Genomic DNA, 18,007 nt, shown 5'->3' on the forward strand with positions numbered 1-18,007 from the left:
CAAGCCCATAATTTTATTTAAAATAGTAGATTACACACTTAAAGTAAGTGGATTTTATGGCATGTAAATTATATCTCAATAAAGCTATTTGGAAATAAAAGATATGTGATATTGTGGCTGCCATCTGCCTTGCCCTTCATTTATTTCTCATTTTCTATAGAATTTATAGAATTTATTCCACTCAGAGACTCTAAACTCTTGTTCTACTGGCTCTTTGGCTGAAAGCAATTCCCAGAGAGACACTGGCTAAATTCTGCCACCCTCCAACACTTCCAACAGCTAGGGGAATGAGTACCCCAGTCCTGAACAGGATAGGGGGTGTGTATGGTTCACTTACAGCATTACTCTAGCAGGCAAAGCTGTCTGATGCACGTTGGTAGCCTCAGGTAGGGCTCCACAGGTCTTCAGAGAACAAGCTGCTACAACTCAGTGACTACAGTCCAACTTCCCTAGGCAAGTGTGTTTGCAGCACGAGGAGTCAGGTCTCAAGTGGGAAGAGGAGAATGGCCACAACACAAGGAGAAAGAGAGATCCAGAGGAGGGTGTCAAACCCAATCTTTGTAGGGCATTTTTCCCAACAATTTAAGAGAACATTCTTTTCAAGCGCATGTGGTGTTTTCACCAGGACCATATGCTAGACTTCAAAACAAGTCTCCATAAATATCTAAGAGTCAAAATCATACAGAGTGTATGCTCTGACCACAACAGTATTAACTTAGAAGTCAATTAAAAACAAGATATTTAGAAAATCCCCAATTTTTGAAATTAAACAACATACTTTGGAATAACTCATGTGTTAAAGAGGAAATCACAGGTAAATTAGAAAATATTTTTACCTGAATGATGATAAAAATCCAATACATCAAAATTGTAGGATGTGGCTAACCCAGTGCTTAGAGAGACATTTATAGCTTTAAGTGTCAAAAGAAAAGGGGTAAAATCAATAAGCTTTAACCCTAAGAACCTTGAAAAGCAAGAGTAAATTGAAGCCAAAGCAAATAAAAGGAAACAGATTATTAAAAGAAGTTGATGGAAGAGAAAAGGGATAAACAATAGAGAAATACAACAGTAAATTTCTCTGTAATCCACACGGAAAATTTAATTTGACATGGGTTCTATATGTAAATATATCTGGAACCATAAAGGCTTTAGGAGAAAAAAATAGAAGAGCATCTATTGGGACTAAAAATCAGAAAGTCATCGCTTCTGGGGTAGATTGGTGGGGGGAGGTGGGAGCTGACTGGAAAGGGGCAGGAAAGAACTTTTTGAGGTGAAGGAAATGTTCCATATGTTGTCTTGGGTGGTGGTTACAATGGTGTATGTAATTGTAAAGGTTCATTGAACTAACACTTAAGATCTGGACGTTTTAATGCATGTAAATCACAGCTCAATTTTTTAAAGTAGAAAAAAGGAGCTTATGGTGGTGGTATTTGGACAGCTTTGGGCCACAGGCTCCAAAAGCATTCACAGCATCCTCTGAGACTCTGCGGAGAGTGGTTTTGCAACCAAAATGTGAGATGTGTGCAAACGTCCGTAAGATCCACTGTGGCCACAACTGCAGACACCTATTCTCATTATCCAATTTACAGAACTAAACAGTTATCACTAGAGGGCTTCCCTTCAACGGAGATCTTCCTCCCCACCCCAGAGCTCTCCAAAGGTTGCCAGGATTGAGGTTCTGGATACATGGGGTTGGGAAAAAGTCCCTTCCCATAGAACTTCAAGGGTGACTGGAGCTGCCACCATTGCAAAGGTCTACACTTTGTGAAAGAGTAACATTTCAAATGGCACTCTGGGAGAGGAGCTAATGGACTGCACAGTGGATTTTCTCGCCAGATGCATTTACTTCACAAGGCAAAAATGCCCATTGTGCTGGCAGATTTCGTCTTTTCATTTAAATCCACAGACTGTGGAGCCCAGACACCTGGCACCGACTGCCGGATGTCTTGCTGCGGGGTGAACTAAGCCTTTATCACACTGTGGCCCTGAAACATGCTTCCTGTGCCTGGGAGGAATGAGAGATATGTTAAAGGTCACTACTTTTGGGGGAGGAGGGAACCTGGAGAAGGCATGAGCAATGAGTATGTGGTAAGAGTTCAAGGTGAAAAGGCTGAGCCAAGAACAAGAGTGCATAAAACTCCAGTCCTGCCTTTGGGAGATAATGAGACCAGAACCCAGGCTCTTTCAACTGGCTTCCAACAGTCTAACAGGTTAGAGCTTTCTCATTTTCTTTCAACTATTCCTGGGCATGGGAGTTTTGCAAAAACAGAGTGGAGGGAACAAAATGGTTTTTGTAAGCCTATAATGACTTGACCTCTCTTTCTGACCATCCCAGGGTCACCCTGTAATCTAATCTGCCCCCCATTTTTCTGTTCCTGAAGAGTGCTTCTTGGCAACCAGATTTGACCATGGCTGGGTGGAGCTGCCTTGTGACAGGTGCAGGAGGGTTTCTGGGTCAAAGGATCGTTCGCTTGTTGGTGGAGGAGAAGGAGCTGCAGGAGATCCGGGCACTGGACAAAGTCTTCAGACCGGAACAGCGGGAGGAATTTTCTAGTAAGTGAACTTGAGTTCGTGGGTGGGTAGCTCCATCTTAACCCCCTCACAGGTATGGGGAAGGGGTTCTTGTCTAGCAAATCAAGGAAAGTTGTAGCCAAACCGAGGCTGATCCCCTGTCCAAAGTCATCAGAAAGGAAATCACAGGTGGTGTGGTATAAGAGATACAGGGCTGTCAGGAGACTGGGTCTGACCCTGATCCGGAACTAGAGATCCGGATGACTGTAAGCCAGCCACTCTGGCCTCTAGGTCTCTTTTCTTCTCATTTATAAAATCACGAATCTCTCCCTTGTCAACAACTCTTTAATGTTCTGAGGACTGTGGACTTGGCCATGGCTGTGCAACATCTGCAAAGGGCAAGCAAGCCCCATTACCCTGGAGACCCTGCTAGGGGTTCCCTGCCCTGCTTGAGTGCCCTGGTCTTTCTGTGGCTTCACTCAGCATCTCCAGTGAAGGTGAAGCTGAGTGTGTGTGTGTGTGTGCATGTGTGTGTGCGTGTGCGTGCGTGCATGCGTGTGCATGCGTGTGTGTGAGAGAGAGAGAGAGACAGGGTGTGAGGGAGGAAGGTGAAGAGGACACACAGCGTACAGCGTGGGAGGGAGCCAGAGACAGAGTGTGAGGCTCCAGAGTGTGGATTCCTCATGTGGATTCCCTGTACATCTCTTCGTCCCATTTGTCCCTGCTCATCACCACAAGAAAAGTGACTGCAGAATCTGCTCACCACTCTGCTGTTTTCCCAGACTGCTGCCCCTGGTGCAAAAGCAAAAGCTAGATTTATAAAACCTGTTTCACCCCCCAAATCCTCAAAACAGCCCTGTGAGGAAAGTAGGAACGGGGTCTCACCCAACAGGATGTTGAGGAAATTGAGGTATACAAAGATAAAGTGACTTGCGGAGGCCTTCTGATTAACGGACCTCAGGGCTCAGAGTAGAGCCTCATCACAGACGCCCCAGTCATAGGGCTCCAGGGCTGCCTCTTGGCAAAGTGAGTCTTCAGTCTCTCCCATTTCCCCACTGTGTGTCCCCAAAGCAATCCCTGTCCCCCTCCCCAGCCCCTGCGGTCTGGACGTCAACACGCAGGCCCCTGGTGCCCAGAAGACCCCACCTCCCCACATGGAGACCCCCAGCCACACCGCCCTCCAGGACTGCGCACATCACTCTTCTCCTCTTCTTTCCTGTGCTCTGATGTCTTATTTCCTCTACCCTCTGCTTCAACAATGCCTCTGATGAACACACATGAACATACATGATCAACATCAACTGTTTGCAGCCCTTACGTCTCAGTAATACTTACGGTCTGACAGCTGATGCCCGGGAAAGGCAATGTTCAACCTAGACGAAGGGTTCCCCTGTGTGACCAGTCAGGTGGTGTCCAGGATGGGCAGGGGCTCTGTACAGCTCACAATGGAGAATCCTCACAGTGGTCGTTCTGTGCCAGGCGCTGTGCTCAGTGTTCTATGCGTGTCAACTCATTTGCTCCTCGTAACATCTCTGGGGATGGGTAATATTATCCTCCTCTTTTTTGAAGATGAGAAAGCAGGCACAGAAAGTTGTCTTAGTCTGTCAAGGCTGCTACAACAAGATACCACAGGCTGGGTGGCTTAAACACATCAGAAATTTTATTTCTCACATTTCTGGGGGCAGAAATCCAAGAGCAAAGCAGAGTGAGGCTCTGGTGAGAGCCCCCTCCCTGGTTCAGAGCCGTGTCTTCTTGCTGTGCCCTCACACCGTACAAGGGGAGAGGGCTCTCTCTGGGATCTCATTTATAGGAATACTGATCCCCTCATGAGGGTCAAACCCTCACGATCTGATCACCTTCCAAAGGGCCCATCTCCTAACAGCATCACATTGTCATTAGGATTTCGACATGTGAATTTGGAGGGACACAAACACTCAGACCACAGCAAAGACTAACTTGTTCAAGGTCCCCCAGATGAAAAATGGCAACACTGGAATTGAACCCGAAGGTCTAACTGCAAAGGCTGTGCTCTTAGCCACTAATTTGTCTAGTAGCTTCTCTTTGGGCCTCCCTACAATGCAGCCCACATAACATAAGCAAGTGTATATTTGAGCTACGCAGAATACTTGTCCGGTCCACAGAGCCTCGAGGAGGGAGGGAGCTGTACCTCCACCACCAAGACATCTGCAGCGCCCTCTTCTGGTCTCTCTGCACCCTTGCAAACTAATAGGTTGATCTGAGCCTGTCTGCTGAAGTCAGCATCAAAGAGACAGAAGAAGGTCGGGGAAAGGTAGAGGTGGAGACCCAATCAGAGAAAATCCTACTGATTCCCAGCAGCTTCTCCCCTGCCTTTCTCCCACTTTAGGGCCTTCTTGGAGCTGCCCAACCATGGGAACTAGCTCAGGGCAGAGCAAACTTGGCAGAGGCTTAGGGAGAGCAGATGGTTCTTCCAAGTTGTAACCCAGGAAGGAAATTTCCCTGCCCTGGGTTTTTCACTCTGAGTTTCTCTCTCACTGTTCTCTGGCCTCCATTGCCAATGTCAGTTAAATTGCCTTATCCTTTAAATACATACATACATACATATATACTTAGACTTATCCTTAATCTGCCTCAGAAAAAAAAAAAGCGCGAGTCCTGCACTTGGGTGACAGGGGAAAGAGAACAAAGCTTGAAGGCAGGGAGCAGGCTTGAGTCTTCACTGGAAGTGTGACTCAGACCTGCCCCTTCACCTGTCTCCGCCGGAGTTGCCTTGCCTGTATAGTGGAAATCGGAATACCTAGGTCATGAGATAGCTGTGAAAGAAGAACCAGAACGCTGTGAAAGTTGTGTGCAAAGCAGAACGCACAAAGTAAGTGTAGAGTATTTATCCAAACCGAATGTAGCACCATGTTTAGGTCACGGGCTCGTCTGAGGTGATGATGTTACTGGCAGTACCGCCCCTTCCGGTGGATTTCAGAGGAGCTGAAGACCCTGAGGTTGAAGCCACTGTCCTTAGCTAGATGGCCAGAAAGTTAGTCCCTTGGTGGTGGACTCATTTTCAGCACTGATGTCTGCTTTAGATGATATCTAATAAGGTTTTTTTTTTCAGTTAGACCTCTCATTTGGACCCTTCCTAAATTCCCTGTTACTGGCTTCCCTATCCTTCTGGTCACCTAAGCAGGAAATACTCAGGCTGACATGGACTCTTGCTCTACCTCTCGGTCTCTCTCCAGTAAGAACAAGGACCCGGCTGCATAAGGTCTGAAAAGTCAAGCGTGTGTATCCCTCCCCTTCCCTGCTTCTGCTGTGGGAGCCCTGGTTCTGTCCTCCTCCTCCGAACTTTGCTGCAGACATTCTCTCGATTGCTCTCTCGATTAATCTCTCGATTGCTTTGCTCCCTCTTAGATGCACCACACCGATCCATTTTACATACTGCAGCCAGGGTTGGCTGCACCTACACCACAACTCTGTTTATGTTTCTCTTCTTGTGCCAAATCCAGGCGGGATTCCTCATTCCCTACAGAATTAAATTAAAATTCTTTCCTCTTATATCCACACTCCATAATCACCCCACTCTCCTTAATGAATTTTATGAACTTCCCATGAATCTCTTTAACAATTTTCATCCCAAGCATACTTGACTCCTCACTGCACAAATTCTTTTTTTTTTTTTAAAGAATAAAATGGGGTGGAAGCGGATGTTTGCTCTTTCCCAATAAATGCTACACATTCTGACTTCTGTGCCTTTGTTTACTTGTTCCTTCCATGGATTTATCTCCCATCTCCACCCTCCCCTGGGTAAACACCACCTTTATCAGGAAACTTCCAGATCCAGAAAGCCTTCCAATGACCTGATTCATGTTCACACAGAGCTCCAGAGCAAGACCAAGGTGATCATGGTGGAAGGAGACATTCTGGATGAGCAGTGCCTGAAGAGAGCCTGCCAGGGCACTTCAGTTGTCATTCACACCGCTTCTGTCATTGACGTCATGAATGTCATTCACCGAGAGACCATCATGAATGTCAATCTGAAGGGTATAGTATCCCAGGGAGGATATGGAGTGAGGTGGGTGAATGAGGCTCAGAAAACAGACCAGGAAGGGAGGAGAGGCCCCCATCACTGAACACCCGCTGAGCCTGCTCCAGCTGCTTTTTCTTATCACCACTGAGAGATTCAAGGCTGTTATGCTCAGTTATTTAGATGAGGAAACTGGGGCTGAGCAAAGCTAAGAAACTTGTCCAAGTCCCCCTGAGTAGGAAAGCTAGAATTTAAACCCACACCTGTGTGTCTCCAAAGGCCACAAAAGCTCTCTTTACTGCAGCTCCAATCAAGCATCGACTCTAAGCCAACCTTGAACTCTCATGATCCAACTACCTTCTGCTTCCCCTGGGCGAAGACCAGATCTTACAAGTGCCTCCCTGGTCATCATTTTAGCCCTTCTGTGCGCCTCTAAGCTGGTGGTCACACAGTAAGGCCAAGAACTAAGAGCTCTGTGATAGAAGGGCCCCCGTGTCCACTGTGAGCAAAGAGCCACAGCTCCAGGCCAGTTTCCTTCAGGCAGGACTGTGCAGGATCACCCAGCGTAATGAGAACATCTAGCACCTTCCTGCTCACCCCAAAGAAGGATTCCTCTCAAGAGACCTGCAAAGCTAGTTCACAGCAGTCTGGCAGGACTGGCCTCCCCATGATATCTTCTTAATGGTAATAGCTTCCCCTTCTCCATAAGAGTACTTCTTCAGCTCACTGCTGGGTCTGCTATTAAAGGGTCGTTTCTAGCTAAGTGCCCAAAGTACACCCTCCTTAGATCCTCATCCCTTAAATGCCTGGTGGTTCTTTCTGGATTGTGGCTTTCCAACCTACTTTAAAACTAGACACCTTTATGTAAGGGATTAGCTTAAATCCCTTATTAGCTTCACAAGCAAAGTCATCCTTCTGAGCCCTGGAGGCCAGTCTCTCTAGGACCACAGTGCCCCAACCCCCAATCGCATCTGGTTCTCATGACCTGCTCTACAAAGTTAGTCGTTAGACAGAGGCTCCTTTTCTAAAGCAACTCATTGTTTAAGGTTTCCAGCCTAAAGTAGCACAGTCTCAAAAAAGACCCTTTCTAGTTTCTACTTAGCCATACCCTCATCACTCCCACACTGCAAGGAGGGTGCTGCTAAATTAACCAAGTTTTCCTTTTTAGCCCCCTCTGCTAATTCCTGCTCTCCAGGACTCCCAACAGCAGAGGATTTGAAATCCCTGAGAAGTGGTAGAGGCATCAGTTAATTAAAACTAATGTCAGTTCCAGGTTTAGAAGATACTTCAAATAATGGTCATTTTTCCCTCTGCAGGTCAATTGGCCCCAAATTTTCTCAGCCTCTAGTTTTGATTTTTTTAAAAAATGAGTCTGTCTCTCCCAAAAATCAAATTGCACAAAGACCTTAAAAAGGATTATTTTTAATACCAAAAAAAAGAGAGAGAGAGAGAGAGAGAGAAATAAAAAACGATGCTTTGCGGGGAATGTTCTTTCTTGTGGAGAAGGCACTCTGCATTACCTCCCCCAGCTAAAGGGATTCTGCAAGATCCTCCCATTATAGGTATTAACCACCAGAGGGCACACTTCCCTTTCCGGTTCTCCACCAAGCTCAACATAGAAGGCCAGTGCCAGGCTCCAGAATACTAAGTAAAAGGACGGTTTATCACCCTCACTTTTCAGACCTGGGTAAAGGGAGTCACAGTCAGAATTAGGAGTGGCCTTTGTAGGGAGCACTCAATCAGGACTAGGTAAAATTCCAGTCCATATTCTGAGAGTATGGCCTCATAATTTTTTTTTTATTTAAAATAAACTGTTTTTAATGAAGTGGTAGGGATAAATGATAATTTTCTTTTTTTTTTTTAAAGATTTTATTTATTTATTTGACGGAGGGACACAGCGAGAGAGGGAACACAAGCAAGGGGCCTTCTGTGCGCCTCTAAGCTGGTGGTCACACAGTAAGGCCAAGAACTAAGAGCTCTGTGATAGAAGGGCCCCCGTGTCCACTGTGAGCAAAGAGCCACAGCTCCAGGCCAGTTTCCTTCAGGCAGGACTGTGCAGGATCACCCAGCGTAATGAGAACATCTAGCACCTTCCTGCTCACCCCAAAGAAGGATTCCTCTCAAGAGACCTGCAAAGCTAGTTCACAGCAGTCTGGCAGGACTGGCCTCCCCATGATATCTTCTTAATGGTAATAGCTCCCTGCTCTGCAGGGAGCCTGATGTGGGACTCGATCCCAGGACCCTGGGATCATGACCTGAGCCGAAGGCAGTCGCTTAACCGACTGAGCCACCCAGACGCCCGGGATAAATGATAATTTTCTAATGTCTTCACTCAGCAAAATATAAAATAGCAACCCTCTGTCCTTTTCCAGAATTCAAGGTACACACACAGGTCCAGGAAATCCAAAAAGCCTAGAAATTCTTGCTCTCCAGAACCCAAAGGCCGGCTTCTTCTCATTTTGGCAATTTTGCATTTTTCCTACGGCTATAGCATGTTCAGCTCTTAGGTCGGAGACACAGAGGAAGGGCACTCCTGATCTGCAATAACCACCTCACCTGGGGGGAGGCGGTGGGCATGGTTGGGCCTTTGGGTTATTTGTTGACACTGACGGTGTACTCCCCACGGGCAGGTACCCAGCTGCTGTTGGAAGCCTGTGCCCAGGCTAATGTGCCGACCTTCATCTATACCAGCACCATAGAGGTGGCTGGGCCCAACTCCTACAGGGAGATCATCCAGAATGGCCACGAAGAAGAGCATCTCGAATCAAGATGGTCTGCTCCATACCCCTACAGCAAAAAGCTCGCAGAGAAGGCAGTGCTGGCTGCTAACGGGTGGGCTCTTAAAAACGGCGGCACCCTGCATACCTGTGCCTTAAGGCCCATGTATATCTATGGGGAAGGAAGCATATTCCTTTATGACTATATATACAAGGCCCTGAGGAACAATGGCATCCTGACACATCATAGCAAGTTCTCTGTAGTCAACCCTGTCTATGTTGGCAATGTGGCCTGGGCTCACATTCTGGCCTTGAGGGCCCTACGGGACCCCAAGAAGGCCCCAAGTGTCCGAGGACAGTTCTATTACATCTCAGATGACACACCTCACCAAAGCTATGATGACCTCAATTACACTTTGAGCAAGGAATGGGGCTTCTCCCTGGATTCCAGAATGAGCCTTCCTATATTTCTGGAGTACTGGCTTGCCTTCCTACTGGAAATAGTGAGCTTCCTGCTCAGTCCAATTTACAAATATCAACCCCCCTTCAACCGCCACACAGTGACATTGTTAAATAGTGTATTTACCTTCTCCTATAAGAAAGCTCAGAGGGATCTGGGGTATAAGCCACTCTTCAGCTGGGAGGAAGCCAAGCAGAAAACCATGGAGTGGATTGGCTCCCTGGTGAAACAGCACAGAGAGACCCTAAAAACGAAGACTCACTGATCTGGGGGTGACAAGGACGTAGATGCAGATGTTGTTGGGAGACAGCTATCAAGCTCTCCCCTCTGGCATCATACGGAAAGAAACAAGGCCACGAGCCCGAGTCCTACTGTCTCCCTTTTACAAGACGGCCGTCTTACTGTTTTCCTCCTACCACTGGAAACCTTCCCAGTCCCTGGTCCAACCAGAAGCTTTCTGTCCTGCCCACGCTCCAGAGGACAGAGAAGGAGATTTGCTGGAGCTCCTAATACAAAAGTCTCTGCTGCTGGCTCTGAGCTATTCAGGCCTCTTTCATGTAGAGTTTTGCCTATTATTTCCATTCCCTTTGTTATGTGCAAAGCATTTCTTATCTTTTACAAATTCCTATTCCTACATGCAGCTCAGTGAAAAGAGTAATAAACATTTTAATGCCTAATCTCGAGGACGCTGTGGTTGATGTGAATACATACTTTCCCCCTTCCCCCTCCATTTCTAGGGGGATGGAATGGAGGTGGGCAGAAGTGTCTGGAGGGGGGGAATTAAGTTGGACTAAGCACCTGCTATGTTTCAGGCAAATATCACTTCATTTAACCCTCTTCAGAAACCTCGAGGTTGGGATTGTTACTGCCTTTTATTGATAAGGAAACTTGATCATCAGAGGCCACTCACTAACTGCTAAGTGACCAGGACATTTAGCCCAGAAACACTGATTTGAAAGCCTCTATCTGTCCACTGAATCTTGCAGCCTGAACTGCTTAATTTACAGCTTGATGGGGGTGGGGTGGAGGGGTTTGTCAGCAGTGCAGCAGAGCGCAGACAGGAGTGTGCCCTGCTGCTCCTTGGGGGAGGCTGGCTCCTTTGGGTCACCTCCTTCTTGCCCAGCCCGGTGCAGGAGGCTCCCTAGGACCCAGGAGAACCCCTGAGGGGCAGCTGGGAGGGTCTTCAAGCCCTTGCCCGATGGCCTGGGCAGGGGAAGGAGAAGCAGAGAGGTAACCAGCCTCTACTGCCAATGTCAGTGTCCTTGAAGACCCCTAGGACCCACCGGGGCCACCCTGGCAATTCATAGCCAGTATCTAACCTTTCAAATCACATCATGAAACCACACCAGGGGTTCCCAGGAAAGTAAAGGGAACAGGTGTGAACGCCCCTAAAACTTTGTCTCCTACCCAGCGCAAGAGATAGAGAGGTCTACTACCCCCTCCCCCGCTCCCCCCAGAATCTACTCCCCCTACTCTTTTCTCCTCTTCCCATCTCTCCCTTACACTGTCTGCTGGGATGAAGCTCTATCCCTCTACCTCCTTAGCCTCTGTCCTTTCCCTCCACTGTCCCCTTCATCACTGGCCTTCTCTGTCGCCCTCAGGAGAGGAAGCCAACCAAGGCAGGTGTGGGGACTTGAATGATGACACAGTCATCAACTGAACACAGGACCAACAGTCAAAGGAAACACTTTCAGGGCCAGCAGAGGCTGCGTGGCCTGAAGCAGGTGAGGAGGTGGCTGTTGGGCTCAGAGAGTGGGAGGTGAGAGAGGCCTGTCTCCAGAGCCACAGAAGAGTCACACCCAACATCCAGATGGCTTCTTTCTTACCCAGGGAATGTACCGATTATGAATTCAGTTGAATTTGATTACCCCAAAGGAGATAATTTATGCTTTCATTCTAAGGAGAAAGGGGAAGAATATTCTGGTGGGGATGAAGGTTTCTATCACCTTCAAAACCCCAAGGGCCAGAGGATCGGCAGGGGGCATCGGAGCAGAGTGGCCCCGTACCATGGGGGTAGGTGAGAATGAAACACTCCCTCTGACCTCCCTGCAGGGCACAGAGCACAAGGGGTAGCCCCTGTCCAGCTCCTGGGTGGTGCACACACCTTTACATGTGTGTGCCAGGAGCCAGGGAAGGGAAGAAGGGGGGCAGAATCTGGGACGAGGGCCCCTCAGCTGAGTTTTTAGCCTAGTGAGATTCCGTATCTCTGAACCCACCAGGGCAGGGAAGGAGCACTGTGAGCAGAGACAGAGGAGAGGGCATGTGACCAGCTGGTGGTCTCGCTGAATAAGCATAAAAGCCTTGGAATGTTTGGGCCCAAGACGTTGGCCCTTCTTACTTATACTGGGCACAGAACTGAGGGCTTCCAGCCTTTAGAGCTAATGCACAGCAGCCTCCTTCCCTCCTCCCTCCCTCTTCCCTCTGCTCCCCTCCTCCCTCTCCCCTCCTGTCCCATTCCCTCCCTCCCTCCCCCCCCAATCTCCTCCCCTTTCCTTCCTCTTCACCTCCATCTCAGTCTACATCCTCTTCTCCCCCTTTTTCTTTCCTGGCCCCCTCCCCCACCTGGATGCAGCACAGAGTAGGGTGAATGAATGAATGAAAGGGCAGGTAAGTGCTCAGCCACCCGGTTAAGCCCTAAGGATAGATGAGTCCAGGGAACGGAGCTCACCTGATGAGGGGGGTCGGGGGGAGCCCCACAGAACAGTGGGGCCTCAGCTAGGCCTTTAAGGGTGGGTGGGGCTTGGGTAGAAGAGTGAGGTGTTCCAGACAGGTGAGGAGCCTGAGCAGTGGTGCCAAGGAGAGGGTGAAGGGGAGTGAGGAGGCTGGCCTGCCAGGTGGGAAGGGTTTACCCCAGGGGAGCTTAGATCGCTTAGGGTGTCAGATGGGACAATGAGGCTGGCCTCAGGGCAGACGGGGATAGGGCAGGTGGGTGAATGGCTGGGGGAAGGTCCCACAGGAAAGTGGCAGGGGGCCTGAAGGGGTGAGAGGGGGTGAGGTGGACTGGAAAGCCAGCCAGACCAGCTGCTATAGAAATCCAGAGACCCTGTCTTTCACTCCACGTATAAAATTCTCAATTACTATTTTTTTTTTAAAGATTTTATTTATTTATTTTGACAGAGAGAGACACAGCGAGAGAGGGAACACCAGCAGGGGGAGTGGGAGAGGGAGAAGCAGGCTTCCCGCGGAGCAGGGAGCCCGATGCGGGGCTCGATCCCAGGACCCTGGGATCATGACCTGAGCCGAAGGCAGACGCTTAACGACTGAGCCACCCAGGCACCCTCTCAATTACTTTTTTAACATACAAAGAACAATAACAAAAACTGACCTCTCATTAGTAAGTCAAAATACCCAAGAAAAAGCTGAAGTCTGGGACAAGGGCAGGGCCGCTCTGAGATTAGGATGGGCCTCCTCATCCCTGGCATCCCGACAGCTCTAGGCAGTCTGGCTCACCCTGAAATGGATGAAGCTATTGGGGGAGGTCATCGAAGAGATGTGACTGCTGACTGACCCTCAAGCTGGACCAGGGCTCTCAGAGGCTCCTCACCTCCTCCCCTATCCTTGGAATGCGGGCCCTGCTTGCCTTTCCCATTCCCGGAGGCTGCTCCAAGGACACAGCCTTGAGATAATGATGTGGTGTTGAGAACACCTGTCCAGTATCCATGACCAAACCCAGTGAAGGCCTCCATATAAACTTTTAAGATCTGGCAGGTGGGTGCAAGGATCCATTCGTCTTGGGGCCACCCAAGACAAGCCTCATTAAGTAAGGTCCCTTTGCTTCTTAGAACTGCCACCTACCAACCTGGAGTGGCCTCTTAGGTCTCTCCCTGCCCTCTGATTGTAGGAATCAGCTGCAAATTACACCCTTACACCCAGGAAGCACCCATGAGGATGGCGAGCCAAGTCTGTATCACAGTTCGTGTGAATATTCACGCTTTTTCCCTGAAGATATTTCAATGTGCGCAATTACAAAGTGCTGGCCCAGAGCCTCCTGGGGGTGTTAGGTAATATATGATATTACCTTATTACCTTATTAAAATCTAAAAGAAATCTGAATTTCAAAACACATCTAGCCCCTAGAGTTTTGGACTAAAGATCATGGACTGTTGGTGGCCAAATTATGTGCCAGGTATTGCTTTACACATTTTAGATAATAATCTTCAAACATCACTCAAAAGCAGGTACTCTTTAATATCCTAATTTGACATCTGAGGAAACTGCAGCACAGAGAGGTAAATAATTTGCTCGAGGTCATCCAGTGAGTTCGTGGTTCAGGCATAGTAATCAAAGGACTTCCAGGGGTCTACATGAAGATGTGAAACTCACATGCCTGTGGGAGCCAGTCCCCCGGATTGTAAGTGAGGCAGGCTAGAGCTGAGAGGCCTTGGGGAATGGTGGGGACTGTGGTGTGCAGTAGACCCCACACTCTCTGCTCCTGGGAGGAGCGGCTACAGCACTCCTACTGATTCAGGCCTGGGATGCACCCCAAGTTCCCAGATCTTTGGACTCGCCGAGGAAAGCAAAACCTTCCCAATCTTTATATGAAATTTCTTGATTTCTAAATATTGGCACCTAATTCTAAATTTCGAAAACAGTGTGAGGATCAGCTCTGAGAATGTGTGGGCTGGTGCTGCAATCATATTTGTAATATTTTATCTCTTAAAGAGTGGGCGGCCCACGGTGTTCATTCTTGGCAGTAGGTCCTGAGTCTACGTTACAGCATAATCTGTACTTTTCTGTATGTTTGATATTGGTTGTCATTTTTTGAAAAAATTAATTTTGATTAAAAAAAAAAAGAGTGAAAACTAATGAAACGCATCTGTGGGCCAGACCCACAGCTAAGGCTTCCAGTGCTCCATCTCTGTTCCCAGGCTTGTGGGGCAGTAAAATGTGAGACACGGCAGGTACATACACAGTAAAATGTATGAAGGCCGTCAGAAAGAGGATCCCAGGGACGCCTGGGTGGCTCAGTCAGTTGGGCGGCTGCTTTCAGCTCAGGTCATGATCCCAGGGTCCCTGGATCAGTGGGGAGCCTGCTTCTCCCTCTCCCTCTGCTGCTCCCCCTGCTTGTGCTCTCTCTCTCTCTGACAAATAAAATAAAATCTTTAAAAAAAAAAAAAAGAAAGAAAGAAAGAGGATCCCATCAGGGTAGGGGACTCAATAAAGCGCTTGCATTTGGGTTGAATACTGAAAGATGAGTAGAATTTCAACAGGCAGAAATGGGGGGGAACGTGTCCCAGACAGAGGCAAGGAAGTCTGACAAGTCGCAGAGGTGGGAAAAGGGAGTCCTTTTCAGGCAGTATGGACAGACCAGAGAGCATAGGTGTAGGGGAGAATGGAAGACACACCTGGAAAGACATGATGGGAAAAGACCAGGGTCACCTTGGGTCACCACTAGGAGATACTCTGCCTCCTTCCTTCTTTCCCCTCAGAGCACGATTCCGTTCCCCTTCTTAAAGACTGTTTGACATTTAGCTACTTTACATGCCTCAGCTTCTGTGGAAAATTATACTCATTAAGGGCAAAGAGCATGTCTCCATGTCCCCACTAGCAACAAATATTGACAGTCAGGCCAAAGAACTTGGAGATTATTCAGTATGCACTCGGCAACCTGTTCAGCTGTCCCTGGAAGATTACTTTGGCACCCGTGGGTAGGATGGATTGGAAGAGATTAAGAGGATACTTCAAGAATCTCAGTCCATATATACAATGGAATATTACTCAGCCATCAGAAAGGATGAATACCCAACTTTTACATCAACATGGATGGGACTGGAGGAGATTATGCTAAGTGAAAGAAGTCAAGCAGAGAAAGTCAATCATCATATGGTTTCACTTATTTGTGGAACATAAGGAATAGCGTGGAGGACATTAGGAGAAGGAAGGGAAAAATGAAGGGGGGGGAATCGGAGGGGGAGACGAACCATGAGAGACTATGGACTCTGAGAAACAAACAGGGTTTTAGAAGGGAGGGGCATTGGTTAGCCCAGTGATGGGTATTAAGGAGGGCACGTAGTGCATGGAGCACTGGGTGTTATACGAAAACAATGGATCGTGGATCACCACATCAAAAACCAATGATGTATTGTATGGTGACTAACATAACATAATAAAATTAAAAAAAAAAATCTCGGCAAGAAATAAAGGCCTGATTTATGTTAACAAAACGGGACCCAGAGGGCAACTGGGGCCAACCTGAGGCGGAATGGACGCTACTTCAGGAAATGCCTGAGCAGGGTCACAGCACCCCCTACGCACCCACTTTCCCAAGCCAGAAACCTGGGAGGTCCTTCGCCCCTCTCCCTCAGCCCATCAGTCAGTCCTACCCATTTCCCCTCCAAAGTGCCTGCTGAGTGTGTCTCCTCCCTCCCTAGGAACACGGCCTGGTTCAGGCCTGGCCTCCCTGCCTCAGAGAGTCACCATGAAATCCACTTGCATCCTTGTTGCCAGAGTTGTCCACCCCACACCAAATCTGACCACGTCGCCCCCTACCCGAAAACCAACCAGGACCCTTAGGATAGCCCTGAGTGTCTTAGGGTAACAGATAAGGCCCTTCGAGATCTAGCCCCTGCCCGCCTCTCTGGACTACTTACTACGTTGTCACCAGTTCCTGCCCTATCTCCAGATTCCCCAACTTTATGCTCCAGCGATAGGCCAGGGTTTGGCACTTCTTGCAAACATTATGCTGTTACATGCTCCCGCGCTAAAGCCCAGGGTCCCTCCTGCTCAGACCTTGCCCAGCTCCTGCCGGCACATCCTTCTCAAGTGCTTATTCACCAACCAAAGCTTCCATCTCACCATCGGCGCGCCGTGTGCGTATCTAACTGCCTGGTGATTACTTATATAGTCTGCCCTCCCCCGCCACGCTGTCTTGTCCTTGAGGGCAGCCACTTGCCATTTCATCTCTGTGTCCCTAGCACCTGGGTCGGTGCCTGACGCAAAGCAGGCACACAGACGGACAGCAGACTGACAGGGGGACGGATGGGTGGTTGGATGGACAGACGGATGGATGGATAGATAGGCAGACAAAACACAAACAAACGGAATTGCTGAGATGGGGAGGGAAGGGAGTCAGGGAGGCAGAAGGAATGACAAAACAAGAAGGAATTTAAAGATAACATCAAGAAATCAATGAACCTGAGGAAGCAGGGGGTGTGGGGACACAGGAGCAATCCATCTGCACTGTATGAAGAGTGAGCAATTGAAAGAAATGTGAGAGGGAAAGACATTTATGAAGGCAGAATGTAACTGGTAAGATTTTTTTTTTTTAAAGATTTTATTTATTTATTTGAGAGAGAGAATGAGAGAGAGCACATGAGAGGGGGGAGGGTCAGAGGGAGAAGCAGACTCCCCGCTGAGCAGGGAGCCTGATGAGGGACTCGATCCAGGGACTCCAGGATCATGACCTGAGCCGAAAGCAGTCGCTTAACCAACTGAGCCACCCAGGCGCCCTAACTGGTAAGATTTTTAAGGGGACTGGAAATTAGATGTACAATCTGAAACAAGGTAATGCCCAGAGAGTTTTTATACTACAAAAATAAGGACATTCTAGTTTTAAAAACTGAATTCAGAAGAAAATCTCATCAGAAAAAAAGAAAAAAAGTAAATCACTCATTCCTTAAGTGATTAAAGTGGTTACTTATAGTGCTTCTTAAAGCATCAAGGGACTCTGAAGGAGTTTGCAGGGAGTCCTCCTTTATCATGGGATCCCACACAAGGGTAATGGTGGTGGGAATGGGAGTTGGTGTTTCCAGGCATGAAAGAGACTCATTATGATGGAGTGGAGGGGGAGGGGAGGACTAACAAAAAGTGGATTGGCCACTCTGTCCCCAAGGGCAGGGGACCCTGGGGTCAGTTGCAAACTCTGGAACAGTCACCAGTCTGTTCTAGAAACCTGAAGCTCCCCACTAATAGAGAGTGCAGTCTTTCCTCAAGAAACAGAAGAACCTGCACGAGCAAAGTCAGCCCTTCTCCCAAAATAGGTGCTGGCAACAGTGGGTGGGCACGTCGGCTGCTGGCCCTGTCGTCATCTTAGCATGGACCCTGCCCTTATTGAGGTAGGAATATCCGTTTCATGCGCCAGGATCGAAAGTCCCCCTCGCACCAGCTGGCATCTGTAAAGTTGCCAGCTCAGTTGTGAGCAGGGTGGTTTCGTGGACATGTGTCTGGTGCAGTCACGGGGACCCTGTGTCTGGCGTAGCACTCCGCCATGGGGCCCCACATTTGATTTTGCACCAAGCCTTGGGAACTAAGCAGCTAGTCCTGATTATGAACATTTCTTTCACCAGTAGGCGAAACAACTCCCTCCTAATCACAGGTAAACAA

General features: G+C 48.4%; 1 protein-coding gene across 2 annotated transcripts; it reads left to right on the top strand.

The window, feature by feature from the left end:
* The first annotated feature begins 2,145 nt into the window (after positions 1 to 2,145).
* Positions 2,146 to 10,360, top strand: HSD3B2 (hydroxy-delta-5-steroid dehydrogenase, 3 beta- and steroid delta-isomerase 2). 2 transcript variants are annotated; one of them, XM_021690200.1, is made up of 4 exons: positions 2,161 to 2,210; positions 2,336 to 2,553; positions 6,361 to 6,525; positions 9,139 to 10,360. In XM_021690200.1, the coding sequence occupies exons 2-4, from the start codon at positions 2,409 to 2,411 to the stop codon at positions 9,948 to 9,950; spliced, it is 1,122 nt and encodes a 373-aa protein (XP_021545875.1). In that variant the 5' UTR covers positions 2,161 to 2,210; positions 2,336 to 2,408; the 3' UTR covers positions 9,951 to 10,360. The 2 variants fall into 2 exon arrangements, 1 of the variants encoding a protein (XP_021545875.1); XR_006539893.1 differs by lacking the exons at positions 6,361 to 6,525; positions 9,139 to 10,360 and having other exon boundaries at positions 2,146 to 2,210; positions 2,382 to 2,417.
* Positions 10,361 to 18,007: the final 7,647 nt, after the last annotated feature.

This window comes from Neomonachus schauinslandi, chromosome 4 (assembly GCF_002201575.2).
Source record: "Neomonachus schauinslandi chromosome 4, ASM220157v2, whole genome shotgun sequence".
NCBI lineage: Eukaryota > Metazoa > Chordata > Mammalia > Carnivora > Phocidae > Neomonachus > Neomonachus schauinslandi.

Bases quoted from the DNA above. Each gene is read 5' to 3' on its own strand.
- HSD3B2 (XM_021690200.1), top strand. From the start codon at position 2,409: ATGGCTGGGTGGAGCTGCCTTGTGACAGGTGCAGGAGGGTTTCTGGGT. The intron at 2,554-6,360 runs GTAAGTGAACTT...ATGTTCACACAG, and splicing joins ACAGCGGGAGGAATTTTCTA to AGCTCCAGAGCAAGACCAAG. The intron at 6,526-9,138 runs GTATAGTATCCC...CCCCACGGGCAG, and splicing joins CATGAATGTCAATCTGAAGG to GTACCCAGCTGCTGTTGGAA.